Source organism: Chinchilla lanigera, unplaced genomic scaffold, assembly GCF_000276665.1.
Source record: "Chinchilla lanigera isolate Chin_1 unplaced genomic scaffold, ChiLan1.0 scaffold00027, whole genome shotgun sequence".
NCBI classification, from domain to species: Eukaryota; Metazoa; Chordata; class Mammalia; order Rodentia; family Chinchillidae; genus Chinchilla; species Chinchilla lanigera.
In genome coordinates this window covers 13566425-13584854 of record NW_004955428.1, presented here as the reverse complement: position 1 = coordinate 13584854, position 18430 = coordinate 13566425, and the positions used below count along the sequence as shown (strand labels likewise).

At 38.8% G+C, this 18430-nt stretch overlaps 1 protein-coding gene and 1 pseudogene across 1 annotated transcript in view; both read left to right on the top strand.

The window, feature by feature from the left end:
• The first annotated feature begins 7449 nt into the window (after positions 1-7449).
• Positions 7450-15188, top strand: LOC102016181 (annotated as a pseudogene).
• A 2880-nt stretch (positions 15189-18068) lies between these two features.
• Positions 18069-18430, top strand: part of Plk4 (polo-like kinase 4) — an 18302-nt gene continuing 17940 nt past the window's right edge. Inside the window, exon 1 of the mRNA XM_005386739.2 lies at positions 18069-18368. Within this exon, the coding sequence (XP_005386796.1) occupies positions 18339-18368 (30 nt within the window). The 5' untranslated portion in view covers positions 18069-18338. The remainder of the gene's footprint in view (positions 18369-18430) is intronic.

Here is an 18430-nt window from a genome sequence, read left to right as displayed (position 1 = left end):
CAGACTTGCCAGGCAGACCCTGCACCACTGAGCTAAATCCTCAGCTCCAACATTTAATAGTGGCACAGAGTAGATTCTTCATATTCTAACCTTAGAATTTTATATAGTTCTGCAATACTTAGTTGTAGACCAAAAAAGTCTATTTTGTGAGTGTTGCCATCAAATAATCAACATCTCTCTTTTTAAATCCAGATATCAGTATGACAAAATAACTGGGTCAGAAAGGCCAAATTGTTAAGGTTAGACTCCTTCAAATCTTTGCTAATCTCTGATTATACATATACATTTATTGTCATCATCCTAAGACTTTAATTAGAATACTCTTAAAATCATATGAACCCACTTACAAGTTAAAATTAATTAGAGCCAGGTGTGGTGGCACATGCCTGTAATCCCAGCACTTGGGAGGCTGAGGCAGGAGGATTGTTGTGAGTTTGAAACAAGCCTGGGCTACAAAGTGAGCTCAAGGCCAGCCTGAACTGCATAGCGAGACCTTGTCTCAAAAAAAACTTAAAAAGATTAAAAATTTTTAAAAATGTAATTAGAAATGGAAATCTAGGTAAAGGAAATTTTAAAAGTGTATTTTTCTAAGTCAACTTTTATGACTTAATCTTGGAAAAGAGAAATTAAAAGTGGTTATCTTTTATATTTGGTAGGAAGAAGCCATTGCTATTTAATACTGTAATTGTAGAAGCAATTTTTTAATGAAATTATTAATTTGTTTAGTGGTCATAGTATTGTATCCAGGCCATTTTTTTTCTTTTCTCCAACCATTGTTACAAGAATTTATGTACATAGTAAGTAACTCCAGTCATTACTGTAAGTTTAGTTTAATACTTTAGTTCTTGTTAGCTCTTTATTCCTTTTTTTCTTCTTTTTTGAGAGAACTCTACATTTGATTTCTCAATTTGTTTCAAAACAATACAGAAAATTGTAATCAAATGTGATGTCTATAAAAATAACAGTTTTACATGTGGTAGACCTTACCTTCAATGAATGGACATGAGAATAGTTTGTGATGCTAAAGGTGGTAATGTTGTAAGAATACAGTTTTTGGCATACAATTATGATTCACAAATATGTCTAGAAGAATGTTCTCATATGGCAGTATCAAAGTATACAAAACATTTCCAACGTTTGTAAATTGTATTTCTCACTAGTGAACAAATAGCAATTGATAAATGCAGTTTCACTTCTGGATGGCAGTGCACATTGTCAAGAAGTCATGTAATTATAATAAATACATATATCTACCTGCTTTTTGAACCATGAGTTTTGGACCCCTAAGGCTTAATTTTTACATACTGAATTTCACTGACTTGATAATCTCAATAGACATAGAAAACTCCTTTCCCCGACGATTCTGATAACAGCTCCTCACTTTTAATAATTACTGTTCTTGACAGATAGCTTAACATGTTGGGATAAGGACATGATTGAGGTTCCCTGGTATAGATTAGAGCGTGTAGTGTTTAATCTTCCCGGAGTCTAATAACTTGTAGACATTTAAAGGATGTAGAAAAAAGTAAAGGATATACATCCTCAATTTAGAAAAACGTTGCCACAAATACTTTAAACTTCCAATGTAATACAAATAAATGTTTCTACAGTCTAGACACCTGAACAATTGGTAGTTCACTCCTATTCAACCACTCTTGATAGGAGGCTTTTCTTGTTTGAAAAACCCTGTATTCCTAGTGATTAAAGAAGAAAGTGGTGAGGAGAGAATACCTGTTGATTGTGTGTATCTCACAATACTTTACCCTCAATTTTCCCCTTTTTAAAGAAGAGAAATAGGCTTGATATGTTTCACACAGCCCACACGTATCAGAAGGTAGTATGAAGGCAGCTATATCCACGACATCACTTTTCCACAATTATTTGACTGCCTGCTTAACTTCATTGGTGAAAAAGCAGTAGAACATGAAAGGATTTGTGTATTGGTTTTAGAGATAACAAGGATCAGGCTAAACTAATAATAAACAGGAGAGACATTATCTACAATAAAATCGAGCCAGAGGCAGAAGAGAAAGGAAACATACAAGTTGTACAAAAGTAAGCAATCTAAATATTAGTAATTACAGTACGTACCATAAACTTGTCAGTTTAAAGGCAGTGTTTCTGTGGTTTTACAAAGAGGTGTAAATATAATGATGTGCTGGGGATATAGCTCAGCAGCACAGCACCTGCCTGGCAAGCACACGGTGTCCTGAGTTCGATTCCTGGTACCTAAAATAAAAAATTAATTTTAAAAAAAATATATAAAGGATGTCATAGAATAAAAGGAAATGCTTATTAAAAGATATGAAACAATAGATATAATTGATTTAAAGGTAAAAACAAGTCTTGGTAAATGTATTGTATCCCATAAATATGTGTCAGTTTAAAAATAAAAAATAAATTTATAAGTATGCTTTCCTAACAATAATTGGAAAAGTTGACCAGGAATATAACAACTCTGAAACAATAGTCTCAAATATATAAAGCAGTTGGTAATGAAAAGATAAGGCCCATAAGAGTAGTGCTCATTAGCAGAAGGTAATACACAAAAGACTGGAACAAAATTTTTAAAGCTGGAGCTAATAGACTGCAGTGAACTTTTCTAATATTTACAGAAATTGGTATAGGTAAACAGAGCAACTCTCAATACCAAAAACTATCATGCAGACTTCCGACAAGAGTATTAGAAATTGTATGAAGATACTCAAAACAAATGCCATATCCATGTTTCAACTTAAAAGAATTATAGTAATGTCAAATCGTACTGAAAATTAGAGACTGTATCCAATCAAATGACAGTACTTTGAACATACTTGAAATTGCAAATGTACCCCTTGAATTCCAGTCCCTGCTGAGTGTACTAATTCCTATTGCAATTTTTCTTACATGTGTACATGTAAGTATAATGTAACTTGTATGTTAATTATAATTGCAAAGTGCCTGTCTCTTCCCACTAGAATACAAGCTCCATAAGGGCAGGGGCTTTCATCTTCATTCCCAAGCAATTACGAGAATGCCTACTACCTAATAACAGACTAATAATTTTTAAATAAATGGAGCTAGATGTCTAATTATTAATAGAAGAAGCTGATACACTTAGAAATGTATATACTCTAATGTATATACTTACAGTGAAGATTTGAAGACTTAATACTATCCAAGTAAAGATGTAAATAGAAAGCAAAAGAAAATAATGTAGCAGAAATTGATAATGGGATAAAAGATCAATAAAATAAAAACCTCTATCTGGTAATTTTTTTAAACTTTCCAGGTATAGTGACACATGCTGGTAATCTCAGCTCTTGAGGCTGAGGCGAGGAGGATCGCCACAGGTTCCGGGCGAGCTTGGGCCACATAATGAGTTCAAGGCCTGCCTGAACTATATAGTGAGACTCTGTCTCAAAAAACATAAATAATTTTTTTTAACTTTAAAAAAAAAATAAAAAATAAAAAGATAAAAATAAAAAAACTATCTTGTATGGGACTACAGGCATTCACCACCACACCTGGCCTGTTTTCAAAATTGTAAAAAATATTTATGGGCCAGGGATATAGCTCAAGTATGTTTAAAGTACTGTCATTTGATTGGATATAGTCTCTAATTTTCAGTACGATTTGACGTTACTGTAATTCTTTTAGTTGAAACAGATCTGGCACTTGAGTATCTTCATACAATTTCTAATACTCTTGTCTGAAGTCTACATGATAGTTTTCCTTTTTTTATTTGTTTTATACACATGCTTTATTAGTATAGATATCTTAGACAATACTGTAATTCTTTTTTTTTTTTTTTTTGGTATGGGGAATCAAACTCATGACCTTGCACTTTCCAGGCAGGTGCTGTGCCACTGAGCTATATCCCTGGCCCATAAATATTTTTTAAAATTTTGAAAGCAGGCCAGGTGTGGTGGCGAATGCCTGTAGTCCCAGTACTTGGGAGGCTGAGGCAGGAGGATCGTTGCAAGTTCAAGGCCAGCCTGAACTGCATAGTGAGACCCTGTCTCAAAAAAAAAAAAAAAAAAAAGAAAAATTTTTTTTTAAAAACAACCAAGCTTGTAACAAAAGTTAATCAGGGAAAACAAACATAAGCATTAAAGAAATTTACTTTGAGTCAAAAAATCTACTCACTAAGAATATACCATGCTGTATTAGTTAGTTACCTGCAACAGACTAACTTAAGAGAGAAAAGAGGTTTATTTAGCTTACAGTTTTGTAAGTTCAGGAGCATGGCACCTGCTGTGGCTTAGTTCCGATGTAGGCCCTCCTGGCTGCGTGACATAGCAATGGCAGGAACACTGGCAAAAAGCGCAGGAGAGCTGGGTGGGGCAAGCTCAGGTTTAGGAAAACCCTCTGAAGAAATAGATCAATCTCTGGTAAATGCAGGGTCCCCAGTGCCCCAAAGACCTCCCATAAGGCCCCACCTCTTAAAGGTTCCACCCCCTTCCAACTCCAGCACACTGCATTTGAAGCTCAAAACACATTCAGAGCATAGCACAATATTCTAGAAATAAATTCTTTTAACAAATATTTTAGATATGAGAGAATACTTAACAACGCTTCCCAATTTTTACCATAAACTCTTGATCACAAACCAGGGAAGATGACATGAGGAACAAATTTACTTTTTTGTGATTCAATTCTAGACCAGCACAATAAAGTATTATAATAAGTCATATGATTTTCTGTTTTCCCAAGGCATATAAAAGTTATTTTTATACTGTAGTGCAATGTATTAAAACTATTCGGTAGCATTACCTTAACTAAAAATACTATTTCTAAAAAAAGTTCCTAACCATCATAGGAACCTTCAGGAAGTTGCCACCTTCTTGCTGGTAAAGGGTTTTGCCTCAATCCCGATGGCTGCTGACCGACCAAGGTGGCGACTGCTGAACTTTGGGGTGATTATGGTAGTTTCCCAAAATAAGACAAAGAAGTTTGCTGCATTAATTGACTCACAAAAAGATTTGTTTGTAACGTGATACTGTATGATATCATTTTATCAAGAGTACAACTTTCAAAATTAGGTGCAATCTTCTCAAACCCTGCCATAGCTTTTACCTTTAGATGCTATTCTGAATCTTTTGCTGTCATTTCATCAATGTTCACAGCATCACCAGGAAGAGTGCATCTCAAGAAACCACCTCCTCGTTCCTAACACTTGAAAGTCAAAATTACTCATTGGTCCGCACACAGACTGCGGAAGGGATGTTGTATTAGCAGGCAGGAAAACAGCCTATTGTAAGTTTCCCTCAGAGCCTCAGGATGGGGCTTTAAATGTATACATATCCTCAAGGATCAAGATTAATACTTCTCCTGGCTTCATCAAAAAACTTTTTTTTTTGAGACAGGGTCTCACTATGTAGTCAGGATGGCCTTGAACTTGTGATCCTCCTGCCGTGGCCTCCCTTGTGCAGAGATTATAGTTGTGTGCCTCCACAAACAACTATCAAAAACATTAAGTGAAACCAACATTCTTTTTTAAATTGTAATGATGCCAGGACAGTTTGCTGTCACAGCTATGAGTCATGCTGAAACCCCAGAAAATTTACATTGCGTAACATTGCTTTTCTGCCATTAATACAAATGTCTAAACAGTGAGGAAATCAAAACCTTATATAGAATTATAATTTTTATTTTGTTGATACCTGATACACTGACATTTTGTTGTCCCATAGGTGTTCATATAATGAGGACTACTGTCTAAGATAATCTTAATTAAAAGAAAAGAGTATGTAATTTGTAAGTTGATCAGGAAAATGAACTAATCATAATGATCATACCAAAATATGACCAGAAAAGAGAAACAATACATGGGAAATAAAAAGCATTTCATAAGACAAGAAAATGAAACAAACCTGCCAGTTTTTTATATTAAAAAATGCACTTAGGCTGAGCATGGTGGAACATGCCTATAATCCCAGCACTTGCAAGGCTGAGGCAGGAAGATTGCCAAAGTTCGAGGGCAGCCTAGGCTACATACTGAGTTCAAGGACAGTCCCTGTCGTTGAATGAATGAATGAATGAACAAACGAATGCGCAAACGAACGAACTTGGAATTTTCAAGATGGCTGAGTAGAAGTGCCCAGAACCCACAAAAAGGAAGAACAAGAGTAGCAGATCTCTGCCTACATTTTGAAATAATTGATCAAAACAGACTGGGAGATGGCCATCGTGGCACACACCTGTAATCTCAGCACTCAGGAGCCTGAGGCAGGAGGATCGTTGTGAGTTCAAGACCAGCCTGGGCTACAAAGTGAGCTCAAGGCCAGCCTGAACTGCACAGCGAGACCCTGTCTCAAAAAAAAAAAAAAAAAAACCCAGAGACTGGGAACCTTGTAAGATTCAGAGACCTGGGTCAAAAGTACAGTAAAAGGTGCAGAATATCTTAGCATCTGCTACAGTAGGGAGGAGAGACTCCACCCAGGGTGAAAGTAAGAGTGGGCCCCAGCAAATCCCGCTGGCATGGTACTGTCCTCGCGCTTGCAGTCCGCTTAGGTGAGTGATGGGGAATCTTACAAGCCTGACTTTGGAACGGGATCTCAAGCCATCCCCCAGGGAGCCCCCAAGGGGCTACAGCCAGAAACCATCTTGAGAAAGAAGCTATTACCTGAATTTGGACTGTTTAAGGAGAAGAACCAAAAAGTCTGCATATTCCTAATCTCTGGTACCCTACAGAGATTCTACTGTAGTGGCTCAGTGGGTGGCATTATGAACCCAACTTGGCCAGCAGAGGGCCTTATATTCTAACCCACTGTGTGCCCTGCACTGGCGGGGACAGCTGTTGTGACGTGGAGGGACCCAGGAGGACGCTATCAAGAACTTGCCCTGTGGAGCCAGGGGCAGAGCCATCTTTGTATGGATTTGCTTGGTGCCCAGAATGAAGGTGGTTGCCCACATGGTTCTCAGTAGCAGTACATCCTCCATGCCGGCACAGGTGCCTGCTTTGCCAGGGCGAGGAAGGGATCCCTGAGTTCTGCCTCCCACCCGGAGTGCAGGCTGAGGCGGCCCACAGCAGTGCCTCTTTGCTCAGGTGGGACCCAGCCCAAGGGGTCTGGAGAGAAGCTTTCACCAGGCTCCGCCATGTGCCATGGCCGCCTGCTTCTGGGCGGGGACTTCCATGTGGTGCCCCTACCTGGGTGCACACAACCAAAGGAGGCCCCAAGAGGAATTTTACTTGGTTTTGGCAGCTGCTGCCTTTTGCTTTTCATCACTGAAAAAATACCCCTTTGTTTACCTGAGTTAACGAAAAAATACTTACCTTTGGCCCATAGTTTCAGAGGCTTCAGTCTGCCGTCTACCAGCTCCATCACCTCGGGCCTGTGGAGAGGCGGAGCGGAGGGGCACAGCGGGGAAAGCTAGTCCCCGGGTGGTGGCCGGGAAGCAGAGGGAGAAGACAGCCTGTGCCGGCGTGCTTCCTTCTGCCTTTAGTTCATCCAGGCTGCCAACTGGATGGTGCTGGACACATTCACAGCAGGTTTCCCCCTCAGTTTGCAGTCAGACGAGCCAACAGACTCTGGGAACAACCTCACAGAAAAACCCAAGTATGCCTTACCAATTTCCCTAAGTGTTTTCCATCCAGAGTGCAGGAGGAACCATCATATTGCTCCTAGAAAGTTCAAGGAGTCGGGTGGGGAGGAAGCCCCAATTGTCACACTTTCCTGGGTTGTGCGCAGCTGAAAGAGACCCTCAGAGAAATTGTGTCTGACTCCTAAAAGCTCCAACCATCACCCAGTCCGAGTGTACACAGCTGGTGGTAGGGGAAGGGCTGGAAGAGGGAGTAGGTCCTGCTCCTGAACAGGACAGGCACTCCCACAGTCATGGCAAAAGGGAACACTAGAGCTTGTGTTGTTACTACACTTACCTGGTGATGCACTGCTGTCAGGACCGTATGAGTCCCACAGAAGGGGGTCCTATGGGTTGATTCTGCTACCACCTCTCCTCCTAAAGTCTTTGGCTCTGCACCAAAAGTGCTTCGGGCCCCCCACCACTGCTGCAGCTGCGAGTGCCAGAGGGCCTTACTAGTAACAGCAAGTGTCAACAGCAAGCATTTCCTGCCTCAGCTTCTTGAGTGCTGGGGTTATAGGTGTGCACCACCATGCCCAGCCTCATTGAGCTTTTTTTTGTGTGTGTGTGTGGTCCCGGGAATCAAACTCAGGACCTTGTGCTTTTCAGGCAGGCGCTGTGCCACTGAGCCATATCCCCGGCCCCATTGAGCTTTTTATGGTCTTTTTTATTTTTTCTTCTAGTTGATTTCAAGCATTACATCCATTTTACTTTCTTTGAAATCTATAGCTAGAGAGTTATGATGTTTTGGAAATGCCATAGTACTTGTTAAAAATTTCTTGTGTTCTTACATTGAGACTTGAACATCTGGCCACTATTCCCATTGTAAGAGAAACCACACAGTGAGTAATCCCACACACTGCTGTCTGCACACCTACCTGAGTAGCTAGTGTCCCACTCTTGTGTGACTCAGACAGCGGGTGTTCCTGTCTCTGACGAGATATACGTTGTGCCCAGACTCACTAATCACAGATAAAGAAGCTACAAGGAGACTACAGTGCCCAGCTAAAGATAAACCTAAGGCTACATAATAAATTTACTTGCCACCACATATTTTCAGGAGAAAGACACAGAAAAGATGACCTTGTAAAAGTGGTAGAGAAATCTAACCTACCAGACATGACCATAAAAATCATTACCATGGCATAGTCAACTGTAAAAGTACAAGAGAAAGAAAAACTTGAGATTTTCAAGAACAAAGAGCCATGTCACATTTAAGGACAGTTTCATTAGATTAATAGCAGATTTATCAGCAGAAACCTTACAGGGCAGGAGGGGATGGAATGATATATTCCAGATCCTAAAAGAAAATAGCAAGCATGATTACTATATCCAGCAACACAATCTTTGAGAAACAATAAAGATGTTCCAAAATAGGCAAAATATGAGGGAATTCATTACCACCAAAACAGCCTCACAAAAAAAGCATAGAAAGTTCTATATCCAGAAGTGAAAGAAAGGTAACCCCACATAGTAGCAAGTGAGAGTATAAAGTCACACTAGAAGAATAGACACAAAAAAGAGAAATAGACAAAAAATAAAAAGTTATCAATATATTAAACCACAAAACCAAATATAAAAAGAGGAAGAAAGAATACTCAAAACAGGTGAAAATCAACAAAATGACAGCAATAAGTTTCTATGTTTCTATAATAACCTTGAGCATAAACAGTAAATTCTCCACTTAAAACCTAGAGACAAGCTGAATGGATAAAAACAACACACAATTTTCTGCCCATAAGAAACTCACTTCACAAGTAAAAACAAAAGATGGAAAAACAAAAAACTGGAATAAGAGACAAAAAGTCACTAAATAATCAATAAATCAAGTCAAAAAGATATAACAATTATAAATCTATATGTACCTAATGCTAAAGCACCCAATTTTATAAAACAAGCACTATTAGACTTAAGGAGAGGGATAGATTCAATTACAGTAATAGTGGGATATTTCAATATTTCACTCATCAATTCACAGATCACCTAAACAAAAACCAACAAAGAAACGTCAGAATTAAACGAGTATAAATCAGAAGAATGTAACAGACATTTATAGAGCATTCTATCAGCAGGATACACATTCTTTTCATCAGCACATAGAACTTTCTCTAAAACAGACCACATACCAGGCCACAAAACAAGTTAGAAGACATTCAAAACACTTGAAATTATCTCCTATTTCCACTCTGGTCATAACAAAATAAAGCCAGAAATAAACAATGAAAAAAATTTAGAGATTATACAACTACATGGAGACTAAATAACAGACTTAAATATCACTGAGGAAGTCAGAGAGAATTTTTAAAATTTCTTGAAACCAGTGAAAATAGAAAGCAAAAACAATACCAAGGAAGAAATTTATAGAAATGAGTGGCTACATTAATTTTTTTTCAAATTATTATTTCAAGGACATAACAAAAGCACAAAGTAACCAAAATTTGTAGAAGGAACATAAGAAACAGAAAAAAACAGCAAAAAAAATTGATTAAATATTATATCAAAGATCAATGAGTTGATTATCTGAAAAGAAACAAAATTAACAACCTTTAGTTAAACAAGAAAAAAGAGAAAACCCCAATAAGTAAAATTAAGAGTTGAAAAGGAAGCTATCATAACTAAAACCACAAAAATATAAATGATTATTAGGGATTATTTTGAAAAAATTATATGTTAAATTAGAAAATCTGGAAGAATTGGACAAGCTTCTTAAGACACTTGACCTAACCAAACTGAACCAAAAGGACATAAAAAGCCTGAATAAACCAATAGCATGCAATGAAATTCAATCAGTAATAAAAACTCCCAAAAAAAGAAAAACCCAGATCCAGATGGCTTCACTGTTGAATTTTACCAAACTTAAAGAATCACTGCTTGGTCTTTCTAAACTCTTCCATAAAACTAAAAAGTAAAAAAAATTTCCATAAATCCTGCACTGCTCTATTCCTAAAACTTAACAAGGACACACGCATAATCTATAGACCAATATCCCTGATGAACATATATGTAAAAATCCTCACAAAGTACTGGCACATTAAATTCAACGACGCATAAAAAAAGTTTATATACCACAACCAAGCTGATATTATCCCAGGGATGCAAAGATGGTTCAACGTACACAAATCATGGAGTGTAATACATTACAGCAACAGAATGAAAATTAAAAACCACTTGATCATCTCAAGAGATCCAGCAAAAGCATTTGATAAAATTCAAAATCCCTTCATAATAAAAGCCATGAGTAAATTAAATATAGATTGCCTGACTTAGACAGACCCTATCTCTAAATAAAAATACCTTTTAAAGGCTGGGACTGTGTCTCAGTGTGAAGACTGGGTTCAATCCTTAGCACCGCAAACAGACCAAGCTTCTATCAATAAGGTAGGGAGGACTGAAGAGACAACCTACAAAATGGGAGATTTTCGCCAGCTATTCATTTGATAGCAGGTTAATAACTAGAATATATAAAAACTCAATAAATAACAAGCAACCCAATTAAAAATAATGATCAGAACAGACATTTCTCAAAAAAAGAATTAGAAATGACCAATAAATATGTGAAAAAATGCTTGTGACTAGCCACCAGCAAAATGCAAATCAGAACTCCAGTGAGCTATCATCTCACTGCAGTTTGGATGGGTTACTATCAAAAACAAACAAAAAATAACAAATGCCCATGAACATATGGAGAAAAAGGAACTCTTACACTGTTGGTAGGACTTAAATTAGTAGGAATTAATCCAGCTACAATGGAAATCAGTAAGCAGGGTCCTCCCAAAACAGAACAACCATAACAGCTACCCCATTCCAGGGAATACACGCAAAGGAACAAAAGCATACCAAAGCAATGTGCCCATAGTTACTGCAGCACCCTTCACGACAGCTAAAATATGAGATCATGCTAGGTAGCTACCAATAAATAAATAGGTAAAATGTGGTAATTAAGTTTCATGAACTAATGAATCAAAAAAATCAAAAATAATTTTAAAATGTCTTGAGACAAATGAAAATGAAAATACAATATACCAAAACTTATAGTATGAAGGAAAACTGTTCTAACAATAAAGTTTATAGTAATAAACAGCCAATGTTATACCTCAAGGAGTCAGGAAAAGAAGAAAAATATAAGTACTAAATTACTAGAAGGAAAGAAAAAAGACCAGGGCAGAAGTGAATGAAATAAGACAGAAAATAGGAAAGATCAACTACACTGAGATAGATTTTAGATTTTTTTTTAAGAAACAAAATTGACAAACCTTCATATAGTCTTAAATATAGTCACGTACTACATAACGACATTTCAGTCAACACCAAACCACATACATACAAAGTTTATAAAGGAGCTGAAAAATTCCAATCACCACTGACCTGGTAGTTGTCATGATGTGGCAGTGCAACTTACTATGTGTTTGTGGTGATGTTGATGTAAGCAAACCTGCTACATGGCCGGTTCTCAGGAAAGCACAGTGTCTTATTTACTTTTCCACCTCTGGAGCAAAATACCCAGCACCCACAACTGAAAGGAGAAGAAGTTCATGCCGGCTCAGTTACAGAAGTTTCAGTCCGTGCTTGGTAGATTCAAACACAGAAACAAGGTGGGGAAAGCCTGCCAGAGGAGGAAAGGGACTCACATCAGAGTAGCCAGAAAGCAGAGAGGAGGGAGGAGCTGGGGTGGGGGATTCACCCTTTCCGGCCTCTTTTGACCAAGCCCCACTGCCTAATGATACATTCAGCTGATGAGTATGATACTGCCATGATCCAGTCATCTTCCCAAACCTCCAGCTCCACACATGAGGCTCTTGGAAGTCACCCTAGATCAAAACCATGACATAGAGCACATATAATTATATAGTACATAATACTTGATAATAATGTTATGAATTTACTTTTTATCATTATTGTGTAGTATACAACTAATAAAAAAGTTCTATTGTAAAACAGTATGTGTTGTTTCTTGGAAGCAGCCTTACATATCCAATGTTTACTTTGGTCTCTCTTCTTTTGAGACACAGTTTCACTACATAATTCAGCTGGTCTTGAGCTCATTATGTAGCTCAGGGTGGCCTTGAAATCACAGAGATCCTCCTCTCTCAGTCTTCCAAGTGCTGGGATTATAGTTGTACACCACTATGCCTGGCTACTGTATCTCTTGAATGCATTAAAATGCCAAGTCTAATGACTAACCCAAACCATCTAGGTTTGGATAAGTGCATCCTATGATATTCACACAATGATGAAATTATCTGACCTCACACATGTCAGAACATTTTCTTCGTGTTAATTTTTTTTTTTTGCATTATTTAGCATGGCTATAAATAAAATCAGAAATTAAAGAGACATTATGAATGGTACCACAGAAATGCAAAGAGTAGTAAGAGAGTGTTATAAACAGTTTCATGCCAAAGATTGGACAGTCTAGATGAAATGAATTGCTAGGAACAATTTACCAAGACAATCATGAATAGAAAATGTGAAAAGATTAATAATGAATAAAGAGATTGAATAAATACTCAAATGCCAGTTCCAGTGGCTGCACAGATGAGTTCTACCAAACATTTAATGAAAGGGTAAAGATTTGTACACTGAAGAGTAGAAAACAGTGATGAAAGAAATTGAGGAAGGTACAAATAAATGGAAAGATATCCTACGTTCATGGATTGAAAGACTCTTTTAAATGTCTATACTACCTAAAAGAATCCATAGATTCAAGAATCCATTCAATGTAATTTCTGTCAAAATTCCAATGGCATTTTTCACAAAAAATAGAAAAAAAAACAATCCTGAAGTTTGTATAGCACTACAAATTAACATGAATAGCCAAAGCAATCTTAAGGAAAAACAACAAAGCTGGAGGCATAACATTACTGATTCCAAAATATACTAGAAAGCTATAATAATCAAAACAGCATAGTATTAGCACAAAAGCACACATATAGACCAATGGAACATAATAAAGAGCCCAAGGACAAATCCATGCATTTATAGTCAATTGATCTTTTTTTTGAGATAGGGTCTCACTCTGTAATTTAGGCTTGCCTTAAACTTACTATGTAGCCCAGGCTGGCTTTGAACTTGTGGCAATCCTCTTGACTCAGCCTCGCCAGTGCTAGGATTACAAGCATGCACCACTACACCCAGACATCAACTGACTTTTGACAAAAGTACTAAGAACACACAATGGAGAAAGGACAGCCTCTTCAATCTGATGTAGGGAAAGGTGGATATCCACCAAAAAAGAAAAAAGGAAAGAAATTGGACACATCTCTTCCCATTCATCGAGGTTTGAATATAAGATCTGAATCTGGCACACATCTATAATCCCAGCACTATGGGAAGCTGAGACAGGAGGACTGCAAATTCAAGCTTGGGCAACTTAGCAAGACCCTCCCTCAAAATAAAAAGGGCTTGGGAGTGTAGTTCAGTGTGAAGGCACCCAGGTTGAGTATTCCCATACTCCAGTACTCCCCAAAAAATTTTTTTTAAATTATACAGTATTACAGAGATGTTAAAGTAGATCTAAATAAAGACAAATACTGTGTTCAAAGATTCAAAGATTCAGAGACATCACACTGTAAATGACAATTCTCCCTAAACTGATTTATAGATAAAATACCATTATAATTTACTTCAATGTAAATACCCTCAAATTCTCAATAGATGTCTTTTTGACAATTGCAAGCTAATATTTATATTAAAATGCAAAAGGCCAAGAACTGCTGAGGCATTTTGAGGAAAAATAAGATTAGAGGACTGACTGTTCCATATCAAGATTTGTAAAATGCTATTAGACGACTGAAGTTAAGACAGTGCAATATTGATGCAGAAATGAGTGGCGCATCCAGAGGGGGGATCTGTCTCTTGCTTTAGAAGTGTTTGGATGGAACAGACCCAGAGACTCCCTCTTTCTTCTTCCATCCACCTTCCAGTTACAAATTTCAGGACCATGTTCTCGCCCATCTCCTCCTTCCAGGACCAGTCAGCACCGCTCTTTTGTGGGTATCTCCTTATTGCTGACCAGGCCTGACTGCTCAGAGTCCTCGGAATTATTCCACCCAGGTGGAGGCTATGGTCACCCGCTTGGTGAACCTGCACTTGTGGGCCTCCTACACCGACTTCTTTCCGGGTTACTCCTTTGACCGTGACTGCGTCACTGTGGCGGGCATGGGCCAGTTCTTCTGAAAGCTGGCCAAGGAGAAACGCAAGAGTGCCAAGTGTCTCCTGAAGATGCAAACCTTCTGAAGACGGGGGCTGGGGATTTAGCTCAGCGGCAAAGCAGCTGCCTGGCAAGCTCAAGGTTGTGAGTTCGGTTCCTGGTACCGGAGAAAAAAAACCAAAAAAAAAAAAAAAAAAAAAACCTTCTGAAGACGAGTAGGGTAAAACCCTGGATGCCGTGGAAGCTGCCCAGACCCTGGAGAAGAACCCGAACCAAGCGCCTCTGGATCTTCATGCCTTGGGCTCTGCCAAGACAGACCCCCCGGCTGTGATTTCCTGGAGAAACACTTCCTACATGAGGAGGTGAAGCTCACCAATAAGATAGGTGACACCCTCACCACCCTCCAAGGGTGGCAGGCCCCCAGGCCGGGCTGGGCGGGCTCCTCTCTGAAAGGCTCACCCTTATGCATGACTAGGAGACCATGGAGCTCAGCATCCTTTCAGGGGCTCCCGCATCACCTGGCATCAGGGCTTCGGCCTTAACCCTCTCCCTCCAGCCACTAGGCAGCTTTTTCACCTCTCTGGAGCCCCCTCTCAAATCTTGGACCAAAAGAAAATAAAACCTTCTGTAGAAAAAAAAAAAAAATTGGTGCAGAAATACCACAGGACCAAATTGATTATAATATTACAATTAGGCAGGAATAACCTGAATCTAATCACCAGGCAATATCAGATAAATCCAAATTAGGGAGCATTCTATAAAGTAATTGACCTGCATACACACACACACACACACACACACACACACACAGAAATGGAAACTAAGTATGGTAATGGTTGAGTTACTTTGTGGCAGTCATTACACAATGTATATCAAATTTTCACTTTGTAAAACTTAAAAATCTGTAATTTTGGGTTAATTATGCCTCATTAATGTTGGAATAAATGAGTGAATGAAATACTCGATATTCTTTAAAAAAAATCTCAGTGTCATAAAAAACAAATGGTGAGGAATTCTTCCATATTAAAGGAGACTAAAAAGATGTGGCAACTAAATACAATATAGGATTGCATACTATACCTGTACTAGAAGGTGGAAATACTGTAGTAGAAATGACATTGTGGGAACAACTCAAGTATGGGAATTTGAAACATTAAATGCTATTTTATCAGTGTTACACACATCTTTATTTTGATCTTGATACTCTTTTATAAGACTATATCTTCATTCTTAAGAAATTCACACTTTGAACCTCTGTGGAAATCAGTGTGGAGATTCCTCAAAAAACTAGGATTGGAGTTTCCATTTGACCTAGCTATCCCCTCCTTTGTATCTTCCCAGAAGAATTAATAACACTGTACCACAGTGATATATGCACACCCATGTTTATAGCAGCACAATTTGTAATAGCTAGATCTTGGAAACAACCCAAATGCCCATCAATCAAGGAATGGATAAAAATGATGTGCTCTTTTTATATAATGGAGTACTACTTAGCCATAAAGAAGGATAAACTGGAGACTTTTATAGGTAAATGGATGTAACTCAAGACCATACTCAAAAGTGAAATAAACCAGATGCACATGGGCAGGTATCATATTGTCTTCCTAGTGTGAGAAGCTGAAAGAGTATAAATAAGATCCAAAATGTACAATAGATATTGTAAAATGGGAAGAAACTTCAAAAGGAAAGAGAAACGGATGGGGAAAGGACAAAAGGAAAGAAAAAGCAAAAACAATATCTCTATCTATCTATCTACCTATATATATATATATACACACACAAGGTAGTTAAGATAGTTGTACTACTAACTTCATTGAAAAGAAAGGTTTGTGCTATTATTGGTTGGACAATTAAATGCATATATCTTGTACTCTAAAGATAACAATACACAATGTATTAACCATTGTTACCCTCCTATTATCTTGTTTTGAATATTTTATTTTTTCTCTTTAAAATAAAAAATAAAAGAAATTCACACTTTGAAATAAGGAGTGAAAGGAAATATGTATGAAATGTATTCTAGAATGATTCAATAAATCAACAGCAAAAGCAAATGTAATTGGAAGATTGGGATCTGGGACCAAACTGAGAACTGATCAAGCATTATAATATGTAATCTTTAAGGAAAGATTCCCTGAACTGAAGTGGAAATTTTTATTTTTCTCTGAACAGACTTTTTAAAAACAGCTTACATGTAGACAAACATACATAAACTTGATGTATCCATTAATGTAGAAGAAAACAGGTTTCAACTTAGAAAAAGATCTAAGTGTATGCACTGGATCTATTATATATCCTTCCCAAAAAATTACAATGATCTCATCTACAAAAAGTGCATCATCCCCACCTTAGAGTCCTCTTGATCCATACATAACATGGGTTACACGCCTTATCTATGCAAATCACATAATACTTAACAGTTTATTAAAATTAAGAATGGAGTGTGAAATTAGACATTTCTGAAGAAACTACTTCTAAATTCTTAAAAGATTAAAATGCAGGCAGGTTGGGAAATAATTCGAGAAGGGCTACATAGGAGCTTTAGAAAACAAAGGTTTTCTGATCTCTTGCATGTGACCTAACATCCCCAGGACACTGAGGTAAAAGAACATCTGTGACTTGACCAATCGTCCCCTAAGAGTGCAGCGAGACACTGTCTCATCCCATGGTCAGGTTTTCCCACCTCTGTCTTAGCCGGCCAGTGGGATGCCACACCAAGGTACCAACCCATCCATTACCTTTGTTCTTGCTTATAAATGGCCTTACTTTTTTCTCATGCTTTTAATGGCAACTTTAATTTGTACTCCCAGACCTAATTACTCACACTGGCTCAAATAAACTACTTTTTTTCCTTTAAGGGATAGTCCTTATTTTGGGGCTACAGGTGTTGTTTTCTTAAAACACCACAACTAGTTAAGAAAAACTACGGAATGAGCCAGAGGTGTAACCGCTCTTCGCTGCAGCAAGTTTTTCTTTCTCCTGTGTTCTTTCAGCATAGTCTAGATATCTGTATTTTAAAAGTTTTTCCTTTGTTTTGTTTTAATGGTGGTGCGAAGAGAAACCCAGACCGCGTGCACACCAGGCAAGCACTACCACTGAGCTACACTTGCAGCTCCTAGTGTAATCTCACATCTTTTTTGGAACTGGAAGTAGTTTCTCAGACTGTGCAGTAGGTAACCTACGGCTACAAGTGTCCCTCTCCACGGCTCCCGTTTTCCGCGCCTTGCAGCGGGCTCTCCCAGCGTGGGACGCGCACGCCGCTACCCCAAGCGCAGGCCGCCGCTCCCAGGCTGGAGCCCCTGACGCCGGGGCCGCCTCGGGGGCCTGACGCGCATGCGCGTCCCGGGCGCAGCCTCTCGGCAGCCGCCGGCCTCGTTACGTCACCGCCAGCTTGCGAGGCGGGCAACCGGCGGGAGTTTTTCAAAATGGTAGCGCAGAGGCACCGCCCAGGCCTCGCAAGGCGTGGAGCAGACCTTTCGGTGGCTCTGGTGGTGTCGCCGGGAGCGGCGGCCTAAGGAGCAGAGCCCGATGGGCACCAAGACCGGCTGGCTGCTTGGAGCGCTACCTCGAAGGGGCTGCGCGGAGCGAGCTCTTCCCGGGAGCGCCGGCCGGGCCCGGAAACATGGCGACCTGCATCGGCGAGAAGATCGAGGTGCCGAGACGCGGTCCGCGGCGGGGCGGGCCTCGGAGCGCGCGGGGAGGGAGCGAGGGAAG